Here is a 25,163-nt window from a genome sequence, read left to right as displayed (position 1 = left end):
CCCGGCGATGCTGGGCGAGCAGCTTGGGGAGCCTGGAAGCGCAGCGCGGCCGAGCGGGGAGCAACCAGCGGCCGGGCATGAGCCAGCGACCCAGCGGGCCCTGAGCGCACGAGGCCCGGCCCCCGGGGGATCCGCGCGCCCAGCTGCAAGGGACCCCCCCGCCAGGGGACACCCCCCCCCCCGCCAGCCACCGCGCTCGCTCACGGCGGAAGATCCCGGCCCGGGGGGGCCGCCGTGAGTTCCCCACGCGTGTCGTGACAGCGCCGTCATGAGCGGGTCCTTCGCCCCGGCCCCCGCGGCTTGGAAACTCCTGCTGCTCTGCCTCGCAGCCTCCGGTGAGTCGCCCGCCCCCTTAGCCCGGCTCGGGGCCGGCTCCTGAGCAACTCGGAGCGAGGTGGCCTTGGTCCTGCCTCATTGCGGGGGCCAGACTCGGGGTTCCCCGGCGCCCCCCCCAGCAGCGATGTGGGGTCCTGGAGCTCCGCCTGAGACCCCCCCCTTCAGGTTTTGGGGGGGTTCCTTTGTGTAGCCCCCTGAGTGCAGTTCATCCCGCGGCTCAGATCCTGCAGGAAACCCAGTGCAGGGCGGGGGGTGCGGGCTGGGCAGGATCGGGCCCGTGGAGAGGCTCGGGCCCCGTGTGCTTGTGCAGAGGGATATTGTTGTGCCCTTTGGTTATCAGGTGTTTTCAAACATTCTCCTGCATGAAGAGTCCTGCCCCACCTTCCCCCTACCAGGTCTCCCCCCACACCCCATTGCAACCCCCGCAAACGGAGCCCCAGGCACCAGCATTCCTCCACCCAGGAGCCTCAGGTCGGTGCCTTTGGCTTCCCACTGGGTCAAGGTTCTGATCCCCCCGACCAGCTCGTGCACCCCTGGAACTCGGGGGTCCCCCCCCCAAGCGAAGGGAGCGCCTTGCTGGCTCTGGGGTGGGGGGGCAGGCAGGGAGTGGGCCATCGGCTAAAGGGACTTCCAAGGGGTAAGAAACTTGTCCCCGTGCAGAGGGCTCTTTAGAGGTGGAATCTTTGGTGCTGCCTTTCAAGGGGGTGTGTGAGACCCCCAGGGATGGGCCCCATAGAGCAAGCTGCTCCCCAGGCCCACCCTAGCCGGGGTTCCCCCCCCCCCAGATGGCACCTCTCCTGCCCTCTCCCTGGCAGCCTCGCAGTGACTCGACAAATGCGGCCCCTTCCCAGCCCTACCCCCTGTCAGCTGAGCTGCTGACTCAGGCTTCAGCCCTTCGGTGGTGGCTCCGAAGCAGCCGTGACTCAGAGCACGGCAGGATCATAACAAGCCGGGCTGGGCAGGGCCGGGCAGGTGAGCAGGTACCCATAGAGCTCAGCACCACGGGGCCCCGACCTGCTGGGGGTCTCTGCGCCCCACGGCGGCTCGCGTGGGAAATGCTGACGCCCTGATGTCTTGGTTCTTGGCGTAGGAAAGGGGCCAGAAGCTCAGCTGGTGTCAGTCCCCAGAACTCTACTGAAGCCAGGAGGGCGGCTCTGCTTGACCCTGGCTGAGGATCTGGCCTGAGAATGGGCCCGGGCCTCCTTCACTCGTGCCCAGGCAGTCGTCCACGGCCCGTTGAGCAGCATGCGATGCCCGTTTTGCACTGGTGTGAACGAGGGCACATGGCGCAGGGCGGATCGGGCAGCTTGTCCAGCTTAGCTCAGTGTGCTGAGAGTGGATGCGCCAAAACGTGCCCCCCGGGATCTGTGATGGCAGAGCAGGGGTGATGAGAGCAGCTGTTGCAGTGGGCAAAGGCAGAGCTGGCTGACATGGGGGAGGGAGCCCAGAGAGTGCCCTGGGTAGGGCACCAGGCCCACCACATGTGCTCAGGGCAGGCTTCGGGCCTTCCCTGTCTTGTGTAGCTGAGCGGAAGCTGCTGTGTGAACGGGACGCACTTGGCACCTGTCTCTGGGACCAGGCCTGTGGCTGATGACTGACTCTTAGGTGGCACGTTGGCAGGGTGTGGTCCTGGCCACCCAGGCTTTTATTAGACAGGGTGTCAGCTCTGTGTCTCTGGCTCTGCAGCTAGAAACAACCACCAACCCCGACCCTACCGGGGGCAAAGTGGGCAGGGGGGATGACCCCCACCCCCCTGCCCGTAGGCTGCTGAGCTGCTCCCAAGAGCCTCCAGCTTCCACTATTCATCTGCGACTCTCCGGGGCTCACGGCCCACTGCCCTCAAGACCCACAAAGAGCTAATTTGCATGGTTAATGGACACCCACCTCTTTTAAATGCACTCTAATCAATGCCTATTAATACTAATGACAATGATCCTTTATTAATTATGGGGGAAGACTTCCGGTTTCCTCTGTTCGGCCGCTGAAGAATGTTGGAGGTATTGAACCTGGCAAAGCCATTTTTGCCCCGGCTGCGGGAACCCGGGCGCTGTTCACCCCAGGGGGGATGGGAGGCCGGGGCTGTGCTGATAACAATCCCGGAGCGCTTTTATTCCGTCAGCTGTTGGGGAGGAGCAGGTGTTTCCTCATCAGTTTCAAGGCTGTCTCGGTAGAGTGTTGCCTTTTAGTGGGAGGCTGGAGTTATAAACCAGCTCTGCCTGTGCATTCCTGCCCCATGACGAGAAGCTCGTCCGTTTCATCACTGCACAGTCATTAGCTGCTTCCCAGACAGGGGACGGGAGAGTCTGCGCTTTTGCAGACGGTGGCAAGAGACGCTGCTTGTTTTCATTTCGAGCGGGGCCTGGTCTTCCAAGTTCAGATCTGGGTTCAAAGCTGGAGGCTGTCTGGATCCGCAGTTTCGGTGTGGCTCCCGGCTATTGTGGGTATGCTAGACCCTGCCTCAGTGCGGGGGGGATGGATCAGATGACCTCTCTCCGTCCCTTCGAGCCCCACGTGTCTATGATTTGACGATGGTTCCCCCCCTTACTCCCTTCTCCACTTCTGAGCTGATTAAAGGTGAAAGGACATGGTGAATCATGTGCCCTCTTCACGGTTTTCTTTTCACCCTTTCCCCGTCAGCTGGCCTGATGAAAGCAGATGCTTTCCTAGTCAGTTTCACTTCCTGGTTCTCATGTGCCAGCCCCTGCACTGCAAAGCTTGAGCCTGAGGGGGACACGGGGTCACCTGTCTGGAGCCACCTGTTCCCGCTTGACGCCTATGAAACCTGCCAACCTGGGCATGTTTCGTTCCATCTGTGGGGGGTGGGGGGAACCAACTAGATTTGGGGCAGAATTTGTGACTCACTCACTTGGTGTGACTGTGCCAGGGAGGGAGGTTCTGGAACCCAGACCTGGCCAGCCTGACACCAGCCACTGGCTCCGGCACAGGAGACGCTTTAGAACCCAAATCCAGCTCCACGTTTTGGAGCCAAACCCCGGCTCCCAGGAACCGGTTTGGATCTGGATCCAAACATTCCAGTCTCCCCTGAGATCCTGGCAGGGCCTGAGGGAAGTTGGGGGTCGGGGGAAGGGGGAGGGAGATGCCCAGGTTATAATCTCCCTCCTTCCAGCTCCAGGATTCCTTGACACCTCCCCATGGTCTGCTTGTCTCTGCCAGTGGTAGTGACTCTTGGGCGTGGGGGTGGCTACAGAACGTATTGTCTTCCCCTCCCTTATTCCCTTTCTCTTGGTTTCTCTGCCTATTGTATGTGTCCGGGCACATCCTCACTCTGATCACACGCAATACCTGCTATAGGGGAAGCCAGGCGTCTCCTCCCAAAGCCATGCTCCATAATCAGCTCTCAGCAGCCAGAGGGCTGCTAATTGTTTAATGCTCCGCGCTTAGTGAGGATCAGCGTGGGTCTTGTTGTAAACAGTGTGTGTGTGGGGGGGGTGAGACAGGCGGAAGACGGGTGTGCAAGTGGCCTGGGGGCCCTGGGGGCTCTGTCCAGTCTCCAAGGGAACCTCTCCTTTGACTCCGGTGGGAGTTGGATCAGGACCCAGAAGCATGAGCCCCAGTCACAAGCACTAAAGGAGTCAGTCAGTCCCCCAGCTGGGGTGTGTGTGTGTGTGTGTGTGTGTGTGTGTGTGTGTGTGTGTGTGTGTGTGTGTGTGTGTGTGTGTGTGTGTGTGTGTGTGTGTGTGTGTGTGTGTGTGTGTGTGTGGCCTACTGAGCCAGCCAATTAGCTGTGGGAGTGGATGTGTGGTGGGATGGACAGGTCTGTGTCACACCCCCCTGCACCCCTGAGAATCGCACTGTGACCAGATCTTCCCCCGTTTGTAATGAGGCAATGTTTACCTTTTAGCTCCCCTGACTATGGGCCGGCGGTGAGTGTTGCTTCCCCCAGCACGGGATGGTATGATGGGATAGCCTAATTTTGGCAATTCATTTGGCAATTGATCTTTGATTATCAGCAGGTAAATATGTCCAGTGGTCTGGGATGGGATGTTAGGTGGGGTGGGTGGGATCTGAGTTACTGCAGAGAATTCTTTCCTGGGTGCTGGCTGGTGAGTCTTGCCCACATGCTCAGGGTTTAGCTGATCACCATATTTGAGGTCGGGAAGGAATTTTCCTCCAGGGCAGATTGGCAGAGGCCCTGGAGGTTTTTCACCTTCCTCTGCAGCGTGGGGCACGGATCACTTGCTGAAGAATTCTCTGCAGCTTGAGGTCTTCAAACCACGATTTGAGGACTTCAATAACTCAGACACAGGTTAGGGGTTTGTTACAGGAGTGGATGGGTGAGATTCTGTGGCCTGCGTTGTGCAGGAGGTCAGACTAGATGATCATAATGGTCCCTTCTGACCTTAAAGTCTATGAGTCTATGAGCAAGGGCTACTTCACTAGAGGATAACAACCTGCTACTGCTACCAGAGCTTCTCCTTTATGTCCAGTGGTTGGTCTCTTTGCTGAAGGTCCTTGTTCAAATCCCGCTGGTGCCCTATGGTGGGGGTTACAGCTCCATGAGGGATTCAAGATGAGGAGGGAGTTTGTTATGCTATACTGCCAAGGGGCAGTCTGACTTAGTGGCAAGGGCTCTGTATTGTGACTCAAGACACCTGGGTTCTGTTACTGGCTCTGCCACAGATCTTGGGTAAGTGCCAGCCCTGCTCTGTGCCTCAGTTTCCCCCTCGCTTTTTGTCTGATTACACTGTGAGCTCATTGGGGGCAGGGACCGTCTCTCGCTGGGTGTCTGTGCAAGACCCTGATGTAATCCAGAAAATAATTCTCCCTGATTTGTGGCATAAAGATGCTCAGCTCCTTCCTGCTGTTCAGGGCTCATCTGTCTCCGTTCCTGTGTGTCTAGCATCCCTTGGTTAAGTTCGGACATTTCTCTGACAGCTCAGCTGTAGGGATTATTCGGGAGGGGGGGCAGATCTTCGGCCTGGGTTAGCCAGGAGGTCAGACAAGACAATCACAATGTTCCTGCCTGGCCTTGGCGTCTATGAAGCGACGCCAGGGAGGTCCCTGCTGGAGCGGTGAGACCCTTGGCTCAGACTTCCTCGTCGGCTGGTGTAACCCGATGGTTGTTGTGGAGTCCAGCCCCACTCTCTCCAGCTCCTACACCCCGCCTGACTCGTCCCTCCCTCTCTAGGGGGCAGAGGAGGTCAGTGGGTTAGAGAGATTCAGGCTAATGGAAGGTGCTGGCAGGGTGGGAAGGAGCCAGTGGAATAGCTGCCCTGCAGGATGCTGCCTCTGCGACCTGGAATCTAAATCCAACCGGGGCATCTCTGTCTGACAGAGCCGCTCGGGCTCGCACCAGAGCAATGGGAGGGGACTGGGGTGAGGGAATCCCTGCGGGAGGGTCTCGGGCCTGGGATATGACTAGATCGTCAGCATGGGTCCTTCTGGCTTTGAGAGCTTAGAGTGAACTGGCTCCATTGAAATCAACAGCAAAACTCCCACGGACCTCAGTGGGGCCGGGATTCTGCCCAGTGAATCCAGGAGCGTGGCTGTTGGGCTCCCTCCCACGGGGCTCGCTCGGGTCTGTCGTAGGGGCTCTGCGCAAGGATGGGGGCTTTGGATCTCATATCCCCGGCCGCGTGGAACGGGTGCTGTCACCACGAGGGGCTCCGTCCCGCTTTGGCTGCCCCAGCACAGACCCTGTCACCGCCTGGGGCTCCCCTGAACGGCTAACTAGGGAGACCCAGAGCCTGAAACCTCCAGCAGTTCCCCAGGACTCTGGCGTGATTCAGCGGCATTCGCCCTGCGGGGCAGGAGGAAATGTGACGCCCCAGGACTGGAGTCTTTGCACAAACCCAGCCAAACTGGACCTGTGTGGCCGGAGAGCCGGCAGGAGCCAAAACCACTCCTACCCCGGCCGTTGGAGCTGGTCGTTTGTCACCGCCAATAAAACCGCCGAGCCGCTGACTCCCCAGCCCTGTAGCCGCGCAGAGCAGGCCAGTTAGCTGTGGGTTTCCCCCTTGCATCGTGCTGGGCGAGAGGCGTCCCGTGCACCTGTCGAGCAGCCCAGCTGGTCCCGAGAAGGATCTGGGAAGCCCCAGGATTCCTTCGCTTCTCCCCCTTGCCCCGGGGCATTGAGTAACGGGCTAATTTCTCTAGCAAAAGCCCACGGACCAGGGATGGGCCCCAACCCACCCACTGGCCCGGTCCTCCCAAGGGGAAATCTGTCCCCTTCACTGGGAGAGCTGCAGGCTTCCCGGGGGCAGGGAGGGTGTGGGACGGGGAGCCCAGCGGAGGCAGCAGCCGGGACCGCTGGGAGGGATGAGCAGGAAGGAGACCAGGGCTGGGAGTGAGTCTCCAGCGCAGCAGGGCACTAACCATGCCAGGCGAGGGGAGGGGATGAGACCAAGCCTAGCCCCTCCTGCCTGGCAGCAGAGCACGCCAGGGGGCAGCGGCCTTTGCAGGGCTCACAGCTTAAAAGCAGATTGAGCCAGGGGAGTTTTCCCCCAAGCCAGAGGGCCCCAACCTTTATCTGAAGCTTCCAGGGACACAGAGCTGGGGGTCCCGGGAAGCTGCCCTGCCTGCAGTAATTTCTCAGTGGTGCTTCTCTGGGGGTCTGGCAACTCTGCACCCCGCCCGCTGAATTCACCTTCCCCAGGGTCCGAGCAGGCTGTGCTGGGGGTGGGGGAGATTGTCCAAAGTGCCCAGCGCCTCCCACGGTGATGGGTTGGGTTTGGGGTAAGGCTCTGGGGTGACATCAGCCGCCCTGGGTTCAAGTGCCGGCACTGTGCCTCAGTTTCCCCCTCTGTAAAGTGGGGCAATAATCCCTCCTGCTCATCACCCTGGGTGTGGTTTGTTTACCCAGACTGGGTACAGGCCAGGACTGTCTGGGTACAGCCATGGGACCGGTCGCTATAGGGTTTGGCAACTTCTAATCTGACTTTGGGACTTGGATTGTGAGCTCAGTGGACCTGCGACTGTCTCTTGTTGTTGTATCTGTGTAGTGCCTGGCATGACGGCGGGGCTGCCTGGTCTCAGGGGCTGTGCAGCGCCCGGCACGACAGCCCCCCTCCGCCCCGGTCTCGGTTGAACCTTTAGCTGCGACTGTAACACCAGTAATAATAAGAACCAGCCCCACATCTCTCATGTGACTGACCAAGGTGGCCTGAACTTTGACCGTTGTTCTTCGCCGTGGTGTGTCTGAGAGACGTTCACGCTGACCACGAATCTGCTGCCTCGACTCACACCGAGTAGCCTTACTCCAGAGAGATCCGTGCTGTGTTCCCAGAGGAAGGGATTGTGCACGCACATGGGGTGAGGCCCTACCCGTAATGGGAAAGATTGGGCCAAGAAGTTCCCGCAGAATTTCAAATAACCACCAGGCCTGCCAGCCGGCCTCCTGCCTGCAGGAATCATTGGATCTGTGATGGTGCCCCCAAATGGGTGGGTGCCCTATGCAGCCGCGGGTGCTGCATACGCCTAAGGACGGCCCTGGATCCGTTCCCCTTTGGTGCCCGCATGCTGAGCCAGGGCTCTGGGCACGTCAGAGCTGGTGGGTGTGACGAACTGGGACCGTTCTTAATGTTTTCTCTGAATACTGTGTGGGCGCCTCAGTTCCTGGCCGACCCTTTGTCATCTGGCAACTAATGGCCAGGCCCTTCCCCTCCTGCAAGGGGATGCTAAAGGTGTTGGAGACAAAGAGGTCAGGTGACCTCCTGGCCCGGGAAAGGAACTGGGCAGAGGAGGAGGGGCTGGAGGGGTTTCAGTCTGGAGCTGGCTGGGATGAGGAGTGAAGTGCAGACGTGGGGGTCTGGCTCACTGCCCCCCAGAATGGACCCGGCCGAGGGGTCCCGTTCGCAGTACCTACAAGCTCTGTTTTAGACCGTGTTCCTGTCATCGAATAAACCTCTGTTTTACTGGCTGGCTGAGAGTCACGTCTGACTGCAAAGTGGGGGTGCAGGACCCGGTGGCTTCCCCAAGACCCCGCTGGGGCGGGCTCGCTGTGGGAAGCGCTCGGAGGGGCAGAGGATGCTGAATGCTCCAAGGAGAGACCCAGGAGGTGAAAATGTGGGAGCTTCTTGCCCTGAAAACAGTCTGCTCCAAGGGAGAGGAGGCGCCGCAAAGTCCTGCCTGGCTTTGTGGGAAGCAGTTCCAGAGCATCGCCGGGGACTCTGTGACAGTGAGAAAAGAGAATTTCTATCTCCTGGGGACAGTCCAACAGTCCAGAGTTTGTTTTTACCCCCAAATCGTGATGAAAAGTCCAAAACTCGAAATATTTGACGGAACAAAACTTTCCGGTTCGGAAACACTGAAATGAAACGATCCGGTAATATCGCAACAGTATCGTACAGTCGGTTTCATTGGCTGGGCTTGCAAAGGTCTTACCCTCTCTGTCTGTCACTCTGTCTGTCTGTGACATGCTGTATGCAGAGCAGTTGTAGCCGTGTCGGTCCCAGGACGTTGGGGAGACGCGGTGTGGGAGGAAATACCTGTTATTGAGCCAACTTCTGCCAGGGAGAGAGACGAGCTGTCGAGCGACACAGAGCTCTTTGTATAGCACCAGAGCTCGTCTCTTTCACCATCCGAGGTTGGTCCGATAACAGAGATTACCTCACCCGCCTTGGCTGTCTGTCACATGGTGATGACTTTGCAACGCCACAGATGATCAATTCCAAAATTTCAGAGAACGTCCTAGGCACCCGGGGGCGGAACCCAAGTGGTTTGGGGGAAATCTGGAACACAGGAAGGGGGCGGAATGGAGGACATGCAATTAGCCCAGCCACCGTCGTTATCTGTAGATTCAACAGCGGGCGGATGGCACCCAAAGTGAAATGAAACAGAACGTGGAAGGCGAAACGAGCTCCCCCGTTTCCAGCGTGAATCGTTTGGAACCGTTGGACGTTTCGTTCCGAATGGAACGTGTCGGTTTTGACGAGACGCGGGCGTTTTCCAACGGCCCGTTGTAAATATCTCGCCCCGCTCTAGCGCGGGTGGATACAGCCATTCGCTCCGTTCCGTTGGAGCCCTTCGTCGGGGCCGTTGGACAGAGGCTGCGTCCATGTTGCTGGAAGAGCCGGGAAAGTCCTGCCTTCGTTCACTGCCTGGCCTGTCTGCTGAGCCTGTCCGAAAGAGGCAGCCCATTGCAGTCCGGGGCTGGGCTCACGTAGGCCAACAATCAACCAACTCCTGGTCCCTACTGTGTGCGGCTTTGCGTTGCGTTTTGCCTGCAGGCCCCAGGGGTGCTGGGCACAGAGCTGGGGAGGAGCAGGTGGGTGGCAGGAGCAAGCGGCGGCTGTTTTTCTGGTTGGGTGGGTGTGTTTCGCCGGCTTAGGCTGCGGGTGCAGTTAGCTTTATGGGATAATGAGCTGGGAGGGACTCGCAAGGCAGGGACTGGGGATGGGACAGGCCGGCTGGGTTGCGAAAAGCAGGAGGGGCCCCGGAAACTCTCCCCCACTCTCACTGCAGGGGCTGGGGGGTGTTTACTTCTGGGTTTTGTGCATTGACTTTGGGGGTCAAACAAGAGGAGGAAGGAGCCGCTTGGCGGGTCTGTAACTCCGGATGGCTCAGGACCCTAGAATGTGAGGGAATCTTTCCTTTCACCCACCCCTCAGCTGGGTTCGTCTTGTTAATCCCAGGTGGGGAAACTGAGTCACGGAGCAGGGAAAGTGACTTGCCCAGGGCCACTCGGGGAATTTTTGCCAAGACAATGGAAAGAACCAGGAGTCCTGGCTCCCAGTCGTCCACCCGTCCATCTGTTGGACAGGGTGTGGACAGCTGCAGCGTGGAGGCTGCGGTGACCTTCAGTGCAGTGAGATTCGCCAGCTGCACACCCTGCCTGAGGGAACCCAGAGCGGCTGTCTCTGTCCCTTAGTCAGCAAGGCTGTGCCCCCTTCTGGCTGCCCACCGATGCCCATCTCCTGTGCTGGGCGTCTGACCTTCCGCTCTTCCCAGAAAGCTGTGGCAGAGAGACCAAGGGTGGTGCGAAGGGCAGTGGAGGTGGCGGGGGTGACGTGTGGGGCATTTGGGGGTTGTGAAAGGCGCGTGGTTGCAGTCAGCTGCGGGTGTCCCCTGCCCTCCGCATTCCTGCCCTCTCGGGGATTGTGCCAGGCTCAGCAGCTTTGCCAGCTGCGCCTTGGCAGGCCGCCTCTCTTCCTGCGACGGGCTCCCCGTGCCAGCAAAACAAAGCTGCTTGTGCAACGGGGGCGTGAACCAAACGGGGTGGGTGTGACCACAGCTGGGGGGGGGGTCTGATCTCTCATTCCAACTTCTGGGTCCCCCCAGTCTCTCAGGGGTTCTAGGGAGCAGATGCCAGCAGCATGGTCCCCCCAGCCCCAGCATGGTCCCCTCCACAGAGTCTAGACCTACCCCACTCTTCTCCCGTGGGTGCTACGGTGCCTTTCATTCCCTGCCCTTGCAGAGGTTTATAGGGCCCTGGGGAGAGAGGGGGCCAGGCCCAAGCATCCCCTCTGCTGGTTGGGCAACCAGCGCTGAGGCAGCGAAGCCAGCAGGCTGCAGCCCTCGTTTGGCCAATTAACTTGATTGCAGCCCCGTGGGTGTTGGTGTTACAAGCACTCAGGAATACAGGGCTAATTGCCCTGCATTTCGCTGACAAACCAAAGGAGCCGGGAGCTGGCGGAGCCAGTTTGGGGCTCCTTACCCTCTTTCCTCTGGTGCCCAGGCACTGTGCCGCTCCCAACCCAGCTGCCCGGGCACTGCCCCCGGCACCATCTGGCCTGGGCTGGGAGCTCTCGGCATCCAGCACCTCAAAGGACGTTGGGTACCTCCGTCCCCTGCAGAGGCCAGGCCATCCCCTCACTAGGGCAGCAGTAGGCAGCGAGGAGACCCACGCAGGTGCCACGTTGCAGAGGCACTAGAGAGCGCCGGGGGCGTTGTAACGTGTGCCAGACCCCAGACACGTTTATACCCTGGCGGAGCCGGGACTAGAACTCTGGATCTTTGTCTCCAAAGCAACAGGCCTCTTCCCCGGGAGCAGCAGGGGAGGCTCCCCTCTGCGCAAGCAGTGTTAGGGCTTTGATGCTGGGAAGGAGCATTTCCCGGCCACGTGCAGAGAGCGCGAAGAGCAGTGCTTGTCGGCACGTGCATCAGTGATGGAACGCAGGGCCCGCTACACCCAACCTTTCCGTGAAGCTGGATCAGGTCCTAGGGCAAGGGGGAGGAAGTGGCTGGCTGCAGGGAGGAGGGGGATGGCTGATGGGGAGCACAGAAATGCAGGTGGAGAAACAATGCATGCAGTTGTGCAGTAAATCGCCGTGCACGCAATTGCGAGGGCGATGTCTGTGTACATCCTTGTATCTTCCTGCTGCGGCCTTTGCATGCTTGTTTTTCCTGGAAATCTGGCTGGAAGATTGGATCTGGAGGGGCTGGTTCGAACGCACGCTGGGGAGAGCTGTGTGCAGGTTGCATGCCCCAGGGAGGCAGGTGCAATCCAAGGGCCATGAGCAGGAGCTGCGCTGGTTGCCTGGTGTTGGGAGCCGTTCCCAGATCGCCGAGATCCAGTGGATAGCGGAGCAGCCGGGAAGAGCAGGGAGCCCCAGCCTGTGGTGCTCCAAGCTAGATCAGTGAACATAAGAATGGCCACACTGGGTCAGACCAAAGGTCTATCCAGCCCGGTATCCTGTCTACCGACAGTGGCCAGTGCCAGGTGCCCCAGAGGGAATGAACAGAACAGGTAATGATCAAGTGATCTCTCTCCTGCCGGCCATCTCCCTCCTCTGACAAACAGAGGCTAGGGACACCATTCCTGACCTATCCTGGACTTAACCTCCATGGACTTAACCTCCATGAATTTATCTAGTTCTCTTTTAAACCCTGTTATAGTCCTACCCTTCACAACCTCCTCAGGCAAGGAGTTCCACAGGTTGACTCTGCACTGTGTGAAGAAGAACTTCCTTTTATTTGTTTTAAACCTGCTGCCCATTAATTTCATTTGGTGACCCCTAGTTCTTATATTATGAGAACAAGTAAATAACTTTTCCTTATTCACTTTCTCCACATCACTCATGATTTTATATACCTCTATCATATCCCCCCTTAGTCTTCTCTTTTCCAAGCTGAAAAGTCCTAGCCCCTTTAATCTCTGCTCATATGGGACCTGTTCCAAACCCCTAGTCATTTTAGTTGCCCTTCTCTGAACGTTTTCTAATGCCAGTGTATCTTTTTTGAGATGAGGAGACCACATCTGTATGCAGTATTCAAGTTGTGGGTGTACCATGGATTTATATAAGGGCAATAAGATATTCTCCATCTTATTCTCTATCCCTTTTTTAATGATTCTTAATATCCTGTTTGCTTTTTTGACTGCTGCTGCACACTGCATGGACATCTTCAGAGAACTATCCACGATGACTCCAAGATCTCTTTCCTGATTCGTTGTAGCTCAATTAGCCCCAATCATATCGTATGTATCTTCTTCTTATTATTCACTCCCTGTGGAGCATAAAGCGCCAACCACTCTCCTCCATTCATTTTGTTCTTGAGCGAGACAGCAGATTTCATCCCACTTCATTCCCATACCTTTCATTTCCTCTTCAATGGTCCTTCGCCACGTCCCCAATGGTCTACCTCTCCTCCTTCTTCCTTGTGGTGTCCATCGTAGGGCAATACGAGGGTGTCTGTCAGCACCCATTCTCAACACATGCCCCAGCCACCTCCATCTTCGTTGTTTGGCTTTATCCACTATATTGTTGATGCCCGTTAATCGGCTCACTTCAACTTTGGTGATACGCTGCGGACAATGTATGTTAAGAATTCGCCTAAGACACCTTCCTTCAAAGCCCCGAAGCCGACTTTCTACCTTCTTGTTGGTCCTCCATGTTTCCACCGCATAGAGCAACACAGAGCGGACGTTCGACCTGTAGATCTCTACCTTGGTTTTCATTTGCAAGATGGTTGACCTTCAAATATTCTGAAGTCTATAGAATGCATTTGCTGCAAGACCGATTCTGGTAGATATCTCCTTCTGAATATTGCCATCAGCCGATATGTAACTACCAAGATATTTGAAGTCGTTCACCTCCTCCAATTCTACGTCACATAACACTGTCTTCGTCGAGCTGGCTGTTTTTACTTTCATTATTTTGCTCTTACCGGCATGGATATTAAGTCCTACGCACCTTGCTACTCTACCTACTCTATCAGTCTTCTCTTGGAGGTCCATCTGAGAGCTTGAAATCAGGGCGATGTCATCCGCAAAGTCACAGTCTTCAATATGACCAGAGGGTCCCCATGCGATCCCTCTTGGCCTATCTTCAGTGGCTTTCCGCATCACCCAATCTATGACCACAAGAAATAGAATGGGCGAAATAACGTATGTATAGTTGGGGTTATTTTTCCCAATGTGCATTACTTTACATTCATCCACATTAAATTTCATTTGCCATTTTGTTGCCCAGTCACTTAGTTTTGTGAGATCTTTTTGAAGTTCTTCACAGTCTGCTTTGGTCTTAACTGTCTTGGGCAGTTTCGTATCATCTGCAAACTTTGCCACCTCACTTTTTACCCAGGGCACTGGCAGGCGGTCGGCAGAGAGCAAGCCATCTCCCAGGGGTTTTGTGTCTCAGGCTCTGCCGCATTGCGGGAACGTCTGGTTGGAAGGGACGGGGCATCTCAGGGACTCCCTGGTGGTGTTCCCTGCCTGGAACACTAAGTGGGAGGAGAACGGCACACTGGCATGGGCTCTGAACTGAGCTCTTGCCACGGTCTCCGGAGCCTGTGCCGCACGCAGCCCTCAGAGCCACTCTGCCTCCTGCGGGTTGTCAGGCGGCTCCTTGCCATACGTGCGCATTCCCCAGTGGTCGGGCTTTACTGGTGCAAACAGAGCAAAGGCTGCAGCTGCTGGAAGAGGCTGCTCCTTCGTGCCGGCAGCGCGCTGCCCCTGTGCCACGGGGCGTGTGACGTGGGGAGACCCCTCCGGATTGGATGGGATTGGGATCAGGGACCTGTTTCTCTCCTTTTCTGGCTCCCCATCAATTTCAGGGCTCAAGCATCCGAGTTCCCAGCCCTGAGAGCTGCGGCCTGCCCCTGGGCTGGGGAAACATCGCTGCCGCTCACCTCAGTGGGGGCCCAGGGCGGCTGGTGGTGGGCGGAGCTGGGGGGTTACACCGCACGAGGCAGGATAGGGTCTGGATGGGACCATGGCAGCACTGACAGCCTGTGGGTGCGTCTGACGCTGGCAGGTGGTGTGCCCTGGCCCTTCTCCAGGCCCCTCTCCGGGAGGCTCTCAGGTCTGGATGAATTAACCTTGTGCAGCAGGGCAGCATCAACCCTCTTACATGAGGGGAAACTGAGGCACAGAGCGGGGACAGGAGCGGTGGCCGAACCAGGACTCCATCCACTCCCCATGGCCCTGAAGACCATCCCAGAGCAGAGATGGAGGCTCCGAAGGCAGCAGTCACACTGGAGCAGGGCAGCCCGGCTGGCTGGTGAGGGGAGCCAGAGGGCTAGTGTGGGGAAAGGGTGCATGGACGTGAGACGCTTCTGTGGTGTGAAAGGCAGAGGGAAGCTCCAGAAGGTCCCGGCTGGATCTGGGGACCCAGAACAATGGGGGGCTGACGTAAGCCCAGCTGGCAGCTAATCCCCCTAAAGACTCAGCGTGACGTTAATCAGCGGGTAGGGCCTGGGGCACCCATTGTTTCCTGCCACCATCGGCCTGTTGGATATTAAAGGGACCGGCTGTTTGAGGGGAGAGGGAATCTAGTGCCGGACCCCGGCCCAGTGCCCCCTGCTGGGAGGGTTCTTGGCTTCATTCTTGGTAAACCTTCAGAGTATCTGCTAAAGTAAAACAGTGATGTAGTCACACCCGGAGCCCCCCCTCACAAGGCTGGTGCTCCTGCCCCACTCCCATCCCCACAGCGCCCCCTGCTGGGAGCGCTGGGGCTGGACGCTCTCTTTACAGGCCGTGCTCCAGCCCCACTCACCACAGCGCCCCCTGCTGGGAGCGCTGGGGCTGGACGCTCTCTTTACAGGCCGTGCTCCAGCCCCACTCACCACAGCGCCCCCTGCTGGGAGCGCTGGGGCTGGACGCTCTCTTTAAAGGCCGTGCTCCAGCCCCACTCACCACAGCGCCCCCTGCTGGGAGCGCTGGGGCTGGACGCTCTCTTTACAGGCCGTGCTCCAGCCCCACTCACCACAGCGCCCCCTGCTGGGTCTAGAGCAGCTGCGCATTTCCTTCTGCTGCAGGAGGCTGGGCTGAGGGGAGCTGTGAGCTCCCCACACCAACCACCCACCGTGCTGGCACCAGCACAGGGCCCACCCCGGCTCCACGAGAGGGGAGTTGGGAGGCTCAGTGCTCCGAATCAATGTAAATCCTCCGGGCTTGTCTACACTTGGAACGCTTCGGTGCAGACGCTCCTGCCAGTGACAGAGGGGGTCTCCTGCCCTCGAGGTGGACAGACGAATTCTTCCACTGGTTGCACTGGGTTTAGGCTGGGGAGTGGATTTCTCACCCCCTCGTAGCTGCAGCTGGGCCACTGTATGGTCCCAGCGTAGACCAGCCCCCATCCCGCTGTTCTCCAGGCCCCGTTCTGTGTGCCCGCTGCCCCCAGAGGCTCCGTGCCAGGGCAGAGCCAGCGTTCTAGGGCTCCGTGGCCTGGCTCCCTCGCCCGTACCCTGGGTGGCAGTGGCGGGGTGGGGGGGTCACCATGTCCTAACTGACCTGGGGGAGGCAGAATTGGGTCTGCGCTTATGCTGGTTAGCGGGGGAGGGGGGCCGGCTTCAAGGCCTGGCCACCTTCAGCCTGCAGGGCTTATGTGCCAGCGGGGGTCAGGAGGGAAACCCAGCCCCAGGCTCTGATTGGGCCCCTCCAGGGTCTGTGTGTCCACTCCCCTGGGGCTGAACAGCGTTGGGGGTGGGCAAAGTGGTGTCAGTGCTTTGTGGGGGACGACGCTGTGTGGGGTTAAACTGCATCCTGCGGGGATGGGGAGACTTGTGAAAAGTTGGGGGAACCAAGTTCGGGGGGAGGGTGTAACTGCCCCCCTTGTTCCTGAGCGAGTAACACCCCCGGCGGAGATCCCCCTTCCTTGCTCGGTGGCTCTGGGCTCCCTGAGGCAGGCGCCTCTCCCCACCCCCACTCTCGGGGATTCCCAGAGCCCCCGCTAGATGTCTGGGAGCAGCTAAACCTTTCAACCAGCCGCTTCGAGCCTGGCGGGGCGGGGAGCCGGGCCTGAGACCGGGGATTAGGGTGACATGGGGCTGGGAGCTGCAGATAATGGCAGGTGGTTTCTGTGCCTCCCCACCCCCATCTTGCCCCTCGGCGAATGCAGCCTCTGGGGATTTCAGCCGGCAGCTTGGCAGGCTCTCACAGTGTGTGGGAGCTGGTGTGAGGAGCTGGCTCTGCGCCAGAGGGCGGGGGGTGGATCTTGATGTCTAAAGCCCAGTGTACCCCTCCCCACGGTAGGAGGAGCCTATGGCTTCATGCCCCTCCCTACAGAATGGGACCAGGTCACATTTGTCCCTGGGCAGAGGGTGGCACGGGCGAGGGCGTTTGCCTCCCTCCATGGCAATCTGCACCCGCACGCAGAGCATGGATTCACATGGGTACTCATCAGTGCTCTTGTGTGCCCTCGCACGTTGATTAGTACAACCTCCAGTGTGCATGTGCAACTTGCACCCCTGCGTGGCACAACTTTCAAGCGCTCCCTCCTGAACGTGCCGGTATTCTGGGTCTCTGCTGGGCACACTCAGTCCAGATTTGCACATGCCTGGACTTTGCACACTCAGGTACACATGCTTGTGTGCTCACACTCGCATGCACACCTGTGTGCCCAAGCAGGTGCACACGCTCGTGGGCTCGTGCAGTCGCCCTGATAAGTGTGTGTGTGCAAGCATGGCTGTGTGTGCACTCCCTTGCGCAGGAACACTTGTGTGCTCACACTTGCTTACCTACTCACACACTTGCACAGTTACGTGCACGTGCAGTCCTGTGCGCACACCCTGTGATGTGTGTGCAGACGCACAGACGTGGGGACATGCATGCAACACACACAGAGCTGCTGCTCCCAGACTCCCGTGCAACGGGGCGAGGATGCCAAGTGTGGCTCCGTCTAGTGGCCTCCCAGCCAAGGGGCTCAGTGGGGAGACTCTGTGCCAGCATCTGGCCTTCTGCTGCTAAGGCCACCAGCACCGGAGCTGCCCAGGTGTGCCAGGCTGGATGGGGTGTTCCAGGAGCATGCATTTAAAGCAGCCCCCCTGCCCCCCCGGGGTAGGGGCAGCAGGAAAAGCTGTGGCAGGAACCCCCCTGTCCACAGGCCTCCCTGGTTCCCCTCCACACAGCCTGGGACTGGGATGGCACCGCCTGGTGATTTAGGCCCTTTGATGTTTCAGTCTCTGGCCAAGCGCCTCCCCCACCAGCATCTCACAGAACCCCCCTCTCCTGCCGCCCTGCACCAGGGGCAGGACGTGGGCGAATCAGGCCTCCCACCCACATTTGGGGACCGTGCAGGGCCCAGCCCGGCCCCAGCAGCAGGGGACCTGGGTAAGAGGACTCATGTTTCCAAGTCCGCACTTGAGCGCCCACGCTGCGTTGTAAACCCGGGTCTCACAGCCGTGCTAACACGTCCATACTGCACCGCGCAGACCTTCTGACTCCAGCCTGCGGCTTGAGCTGCGTCCACACGGCAGGATGACAGGGCTCAGCTCTGATCCACTCCCCAGCAGGTCTTAGGACCCGGGTCCTGAGTGCTCGCTGACCCAAGCCACTGATGTGGATGCAGACAGAAGTGTGACTTGGGCTCAAACCTGCGATCGAGCCCGGGCGCAGTGAGCCGTGTAGCCACCCCCATAGAGGGTTTGAATCGTGCTGGGTAGGAGCAAGGCGATGTCGTTATAATGCGGATGGGCCGAGTGTTATTTATTGCTCTCATTCAGCCAGAGTGGAAAGGGCAGGGCTGGGCTGGGAACCAAGGTGAGAGCTCAGGAAAGAACCTGACTAGCTGAGATGCTCTTTGAGGCAGGGAAATTCTGTCTGTTCTGGGTTTGTGCACCAGGGGGGCCATGACTGGGGCTCCTGGGTGCTACCGTAATACACTTAATAAAATGTACAGCGCCTGGCACAGTGGGGTCCTGATCCATGAATGGATTGTCTAGGTGCTACTGTAATATAAATAATAACTATTATTAATAATAATAATAATTAATGAATAATAAATTAATACTTTGAGTGTTATCCCACAGGCTGCAGGTAGCTGGTGTAGGGAATAGAGACTTGGGAGCCTGGGGGCTTGAGTGAAAATGTCCAGCATGAAAATGAGACTCTTTCTACATCATCACCTGTTCGCAGATGCCAATGCTATTGCATGGTGTGCAGTGCCTGGCACAACGGGGCCCTTAGCTCAGTAGCAGCCCCCAGGTGCTACCAAAATGTATGTAAATAATACCAATGCTTCTGGTCTGCAGGAGAATCTCTGCGGAGGGAGGGGTTCCACTGTCATGCTTCAGGGCAGAACCCCAAGGGACAGGAAGGATTCCCTTCACGTGATACCGGACTCTTTATGGCACCTTCCATCGTGAGGTGCTCAAAGCACTTTACAGACGTTCATTCATTAGGGAAGGAGGTACAGCAGGAATGTGGCCCCCATTTTACAGATAGGGAAACTGAGGCACAGGGAAGGACAGTGACTTGCACGCAGCCAGGGGCAGAACCCCAGGGCTAGAAGCAGAACCCCAGGGTTCCAACCTGCCCCCCAGTGAAGTCTTTGACGTGGGCATGTGTCTGAGTCTCTCCTCCTGCATGCCCTGGGGTAAATCAGGAGTGGTGTAAGGGAGAGGGAAGCCAGGGCTGTGGTGTGGGAGGTTCCAACGGGAGCAGGGCGGGGCCCAGCTGTTTCGCCGGCTTGTCTCCCATGCTAACCACTAGGCCACACTGCCTCCTTTGCGGCGCCCAGCACAGTCGGCCAGGCGCGTTACGGGAGATGGAACTGACTGAGAGGCGGGACTAGAGGGGGCCATGGGGTGTGTAATGGGGGCTTCTGTGGGCAAAGCAGCCAGCAGGGAGGATGGGCCACCAGTCGGAAGGTGCCCGCTCTCTGCCACGCTGGAAGGGGGCATCGATTTTCCCTCCCCGTGGAGCACAGACGTTGTGGCTATCCCAGCTCTGCCGCCTGTGCCAAGAACAGTCCCTGGATGTGACCTAATGCCCAGCTGCTGGGATGGGAGAGGACCCGGGTCACGCCCACAGCACCACTCCCACCACAGCTGGCTGGGGGCTTCCCCGGGGGTGGCGAGGAAGAGCCAGGAATTCCCAAGTGCCTAGTCCCACCCTTGTTTATTTACCAGGACAGGGCGGTTCTGTTTACAACGGCCGTGGCTACAGCAACAGCGAGGGCGGCAAGGGAGATTGGCAGGGTCGGATGGGCTGGGCGAGCCCTTGGCTTGTGGCTGGGCTCCCTGCAGATAGCAGCTAAGTTTCCCGGGGCAGAGAGAGATGATGGGCTCCCCCGAGCAGGGAACTGGTCGGGGGGAGAGGGGTGATCCCCCAAGGGAGCGTCCTTGGTCATCGCCTTCCCATCTCCCCCTACACGAGTGGCCGCCGACATGCATGCATATGGCGTGTGTGCAGCGTGCCCCGCATTCCCCTGCAGGGCAGGGAGGGCCGCCCGCCATGGGAAGGCTCGGGCAGACGTCAGGAGCCAGGCTGGTTTACACTTCCCAGAGTGGGGAATGTGGCCGGGTCTCTGGCCCTGGCGACCCCCACTCCGGGCGCTCCCAGCCTGCTGCAGTCCCCACTTGCAGAGCTGCCACTGCAGGAAGGGGAGAGCGCTGAAGCCTGGACGTCATTCCCTGCAGCGCCTCCTGCTGCAGAGGCTGGGAGCCGGGAGCTCCCCCCGCTGCCCACTCCTACCCTGCTCCCCACAGCGCCCCCGGCTGGGAGACGCTGGAAGCACCTGAGCTCTGTCTAAACTAACTCTTCTGCTGTTGCTCCAGTTCCAGCCTCTCCCAGCAGGGGGTGCTGCAGGGACTTGGGCCGGACCAGGAGGGAATCGCGGGTCTGGTTTTGCTGGTGCAGCCAAGGTGCCAGGAAGCAGATACAATGGCTAAGACTGGGCCAGTTTCCATTCCCTTCCGGATTCTCCCAACCCGGGCGGGAGGCTCCTCGGCATTGCAGCTAGCAGGGGATTACAGGGTTAAAGGAAAGTGACCTGGGCGGAGATCTGGTTCTTCTGGTTTGGCAGCTCCTTTCTCACGCACTGGGGAGCGATTCCTTTTGATTCACCCAGTTTTGGTGGAGACGGCCTGGGGGGACAGGCTGCAAGGGGAGCTGGCTCCACAGCTGATTGGAACCAAGGGGCTGCTTGCTCCAGATCCCAAACCAGAGGCAGGATCTGGGCTCGGGCGTAAAAAGTGCCGAAGAAGCCAAGTGTTTGGAGCTCATTCCTGGCTCCTGCCGGGAGCCGAGTTCGGGGGGGCGCGGTTCCTGCTCCGGTGTGTGGCGCTGCCCCGGGTGCTGAGTGATGTCATACAGCGCTGCTGACACATGGAGCTGGCAGCTCAGCCAGGGCGGCGCTGATCTCCCAGGAACCTCTTTGCCCATTGCTGTTTGTTCCGGCGCTCGGCGGGCCAGGAGCTTTGCACGGCCGGGCGGCCCTTGTGCCCTTTGTCCCCGAAGCCTGCGCCTGCCCCTAGCTGCCTGACGGCTTTTGCGGCTGCTGGTGCAATTGACGGCTGAAGACATTTGGGCCCCAGTGAGCACCAGCGCTAGGCCCAGCTAGGAAATCTCCCTCTGAGGCCGAAACGGGGCTGTTGTCGGTCGTGTTAAGCAAACACCATGGAAGCCTCAATTGGGAAAAGTGTTGAAACCACAGGGATGGGCAGGGGGATGCTGCCCGCGGGCCCTGGGGTGACAGGCGCGCTGGTTGCACTTTGCAAGGCTGCTCCCCTCCCCCGGTGCATGCATTGAAGGAACTCCTGGGGGCTGGGGAACACCTCAGCAGGTTGGGTGCCTAACTCCTATGGTCAGTCAAAGGGTGTCGGGTGCCAGATTTACTTAGGTGTCTTTGAAACCCCCACTAAGCATCTGTCCGCATCTTCAGGCACTGAAATGCCTTTAAAACTCTGGCGCTAGGTCCTGGGGGAATCGAGCCTATTCTGTGATCGGGGGGTTGGGAGCTGGGGTTTGGTTGTTATTGATTGATCCCAGAAAGACGTGAAAAGCTGGAAACAAAATCCCAAGGCCTCAGAAAGCCGGCTGTGCACCGGCTGATGTGACAAAAACACCCACCAGATTCCATGGTTCCTTGCGTGTGGGTTAGACCCAGGAGAGGTGGTGAGCTGCTGTGCACTGTCTCTGCAGATTTCTGAGATGCCCGGTGTTCTCCCTAAGCTCTGTGGTTTGGCCTTAGAGTAGCCTAGTGGTGCGTGGTTCTTCTCGTGCTCTGCGGCTGAGCGTGGGTCCTTGCACTAGTGAAGGACCTTGTGCTCAGTGCAAGGATTCATGCTCCTCTGCGGGGAGGTTAAAGAGCACCAGCTGGTTGTGGAAGTGTTGGGAGGGCGTGGTCGGATGGGAGGGGAGTTCCGGATTGCATTGGGGGACATTGGGGTGCCCAGATCTGTGGGCTGGGCTGGGGATTCTGGGCCAGTGAGGAAGATGCACGAGGGATGCAGGGTCAGAGTTAAGGGTAATGTGTGGAGCTAAGCGTTTGCAGCCATTTTCGCACATGATCCTCTGCTACAATGCGGCATTTCGTTCCTGGGCACGTACTCAGCTGGGGGGAAGTGCTGAGCCAGCAGGAATGCTGATGGGATCGGAGTCCTGCCCCGGGCTCCTTGGCTGAGCCTCCGGAAGCCACTAGTGGGCTGAGCACAGCTGTTAATGCCCTGGCGACGTGAGGCTTTGCCTCTGGCATCTGTGGCAGGGAGGTGTTCTGGGCTGAGCCCCCTTTGCCCTGCTGTGGGTGGCTGGCATATCCCAAGGTCAGTGGGGCAGTGCAGAGGGGCTGTACAAAGGGCCCGATCCTGGGAGGTGCCAAGCACCTGGGGAAGTCATTGGGAATTGCTGATGCTCTGCAGCTTGTGGGGTGGGGTCCCAGCCGTCCTGCCCCAGATCACTCTGTGCTCTGCTGGGGGCCTGGGGCAGGAGCTGTGGGGGGAGCGGGGGTTCCCCTCTGGGCAGGTTATTCACCCATTGCCCACTAGGGGGTTTCTAGTCCCCTGGTCTGGATGCTGTCGGAGGCGGGATGCCAGGCTAGATGGGCCGGTGCAACCCATTAGGTGACCTAGGTGGTCGTCTAGGGCGCTAGCATTTGGGGGGTGGCATTTCGGGTCCTTCGGCGGCGACCGCGGCGGCCGGATCTTCGGCCGCCCCCGTCATCGTCGGCATTTAGGCGGAGGGACCTGGGGCAGGGGGCACTGGGAGGGCCGCCTGCAGCAAGTAAGGGGAGCGCGGCACGCAGGGGAACCGCTCCCTGCCCCAGCTCACCTCTGCTCCGCCTCCTCCCCTGAGCACGCCGCCCCGCTCTGCTTCTCCCCCTCCCAGGCTTGCGGCGCCAAACAGCTGATTGGCGCCGTGAGGCGGGAGAAGTGGAGCGGCGACGGCGTGCTCGGGGAGGAGGCGGAGCAGAGGTGAGCTGGGGCGGGGAGCTGCCGCGCGGCTCCCCGGGCCGGGGGGAGCTGCCGCGGGGGGCACCTCAGGGCGGAGTGGGGGGGCGCAAGGTGGCACCAATAGTTGACTCACGGGCCGGCCTCCAAAGGGCAGCAAAGACCCACCCTGCCCAAGGATGGTTGAATCGTGCCTACAGGCCTTGAAGGAGCAGCTCCCCCCGGCAGAAGGGGGATCTTACCCTTGGTGCCCTGTTGACACGGTGGGTCAGAGAGCCAGGAGCTCACCCCACGCTCAGGGTCTGTGTGGGGAAAGAGCAGGGCCTAGGTTTTGTTGCCAGGGCTATTCCTCGCCGCGGGCGATGCTGGGGGTGCTGGGGCAGTGGGAACAGGGTGAGGGGCTGTGCTAAGTTTGCAGCAACATGGCTTGGGCAGCAGAACCCGGGGCCTTTGGGTCTGTGTGTGCGTGAGTCATAGATTCACAGATCCCAAGGCCGCGGTGACCATCCGCTCTGACCCCCTGCATGACCCAGGGCCAGAGAACATCCTGGAGCAGATCCGTTAGAAAAACAGCCAGTCGTGATCTAGAAATGGTCAGTGACGGAGAATCCACCACGACCTTGGGAAATGGATCCAGGGGTTAATTACTCTCACGGTTAGAAATTTACACTTTATTTCCAGTCTGAATGTGTCTGGCTTCAACTTCCAGCCTTGGATCGTGTTCGACCTTTCTCGGCTTGGCTGAAGAGCCCGTTATTACATATTTGTTCCCCATCTAGGTACTTATAGTCTGTGATCAAGTCACCCCGTAGCGTTCTCTTTGTTAAGCCACCTACTGAGCTCCGTGAGTCTATCACTGTAGGGCAGTTTTCTGATCCTTTCATCAGTTTGGGGCTCTTCTCTGACCCCTCTCCAGTTTATCAACATCCTTGAACTGTGGGCACCAGAACAGGACACAGGGGTTCAGCAGCGGTCGCACCAGTGCCAGAGACGGAGGTAAAATAACCTCTCTGCTCCTACTCCCCATTCCCATTTCTGCCTGCTAGTGATTCCCAGAGTGCAGGTAGGGGTGTGTGTGCACGTGCGTGTGTGCGCGTGCACGTGTGCGTGTGTGCGTGTGTGCACGTGCACGTGTGCGTGCGTGTGCGCGCGTGTGCATGTGTGAGTGTGTGTGTGCGTGCGTGTGCGTGCGTATGTGCGCGCACGTGCGCTCTGGGTCGCAGGGGGCAGGGCAAGGTACCAACCAGACGACTCCCTACCCCCCCCTGCCTGCGCCGTCCCAGGGCATTCCTCGCCTTTCCCAGCCAATCACGTGGAGCTGGTGGCATCCGAATGCCTGGGCAGGCTGCCCAGCTGTGGAGCACTGGGGCTGATGAATGCAGGTGTGTCGAGCGGGAGTAGGGTGACCAGATGTCCCGATTTTATAGGGACAGTCCCAATTTTTGAGTCTTTTCCTTATACAGGCTCCTATTACCCCCCACCCTCATCGCGATTTTTCAAACTTGCTGTCTGGTCACCCTAAGCGGGAGCGGGGGAGATGCCAGGGAAAGGCAAAGAATGGTGCCTGCTTATTACTAATCCTCCACTGGTGCAGGGCCCCCGGGGTCCTGAGAAAGTGTCTCTAGAGTGCCCAGGGAAACAGCATGGTCTAGTGGGTAGAGCACTAGACTGTGATCTAGGAAAACAGGTTTCTGTTCCCAGCTCTGCATTTGGCCTGCTGGGTGACTGTGCGCGAGTCACTTCCCCTCCTGTGCCTCCGTTTCCCCATCTGCAACAGCAATAATGACACTCGCCTGCTTTGTAAAGCGCCCTGCGAACTACCCTGGAAAGGGCTGGATATGGGTTAGGGCTTATTACAAAATTGTGTTGCTTATTTATTGTTGATAACATAGCAAAGTGCTGCACAGACCCTGGGCGAGATCAGGCCCTGTTGTGCCGGGCGCTGCGCAGACCCCGACCGAGAGCAGGGCCCCGTTGTGCCAGGCGCTGCACAGACCCCAACCGAGATCAGGGCCCCGTTGTGCCAGACGCTGCACAGACCCCGACCGAGAGCAGGGCCCCGTTGTGCCGGGCACTGCACAGACCCTGACCGAGAGCGGGGCCCCGTTGTGCCAGGCGCTGCACAGACCCCGACCGAGAGCAGGGCCCCGTTGTGCCAGGCGCTGCACAGACCCCGACTGAGATCAGGGCCCTGTTGTGCCAGGTGCTGCACAGACCCCGACTGAGATCAGGGCCCCGTTGTGCCAAGTGCTGCGCAGACCCCGACCAAGAGCAGGGCCCCGTTGTGCCAGGCGCTGCGCAGACCCCGACCGAGATCAGGG

The 25,163-nt window shown here is 59.0% G+C and overlaps 1 protein-coding gene across 2 annotated transcripts in view; it reads left to right on the top strand.

The window, feature by feature from the left end:
• The first annotated feature begins 214 nt into the window (after nt 1-214).
• The window catches only part of NECTIN4 (nectin cell adhesion molecule 4), a 43,962-nt gene continuing 19,013 nt past the window's right edge, over nt 215-25,163 (top strand). For both annotated transcript variants that reach the window (XM_044991780.1, XM_044991779.1), the window contains exon 1: nt 215-335. In XM_044991780.1, coding sequence (XP_044847715.1) covers nt 269-335 — 67 coding nt within the window. In that variant the 5' untranslated portion in view covers nt 215-268. The remainder of the gene's footprint in view (nt 336-25,163) is intronic.

The sequence above is a fragment of the Mauremys mutica genome, chromosome 17 (genome assembly GCF_020497125.1).
Source record: "Mauremys mutica isolate MM-2020 ecotype Southern chromosome 17, ASM2049712v1, whole genome shotgun sequence".
In the NCBI taxonomy this organism is placed as follows: domain Eukaryota; kingdom Metazoa; phylum Chordata; order Testudines; family Geoemydidae; genus Mauremys; species Mauremys mutica.
Note: the sequence above shows the minus strand (reverse complement) of the source record. Positions and strands in the feature narration are given on the sequence as shown.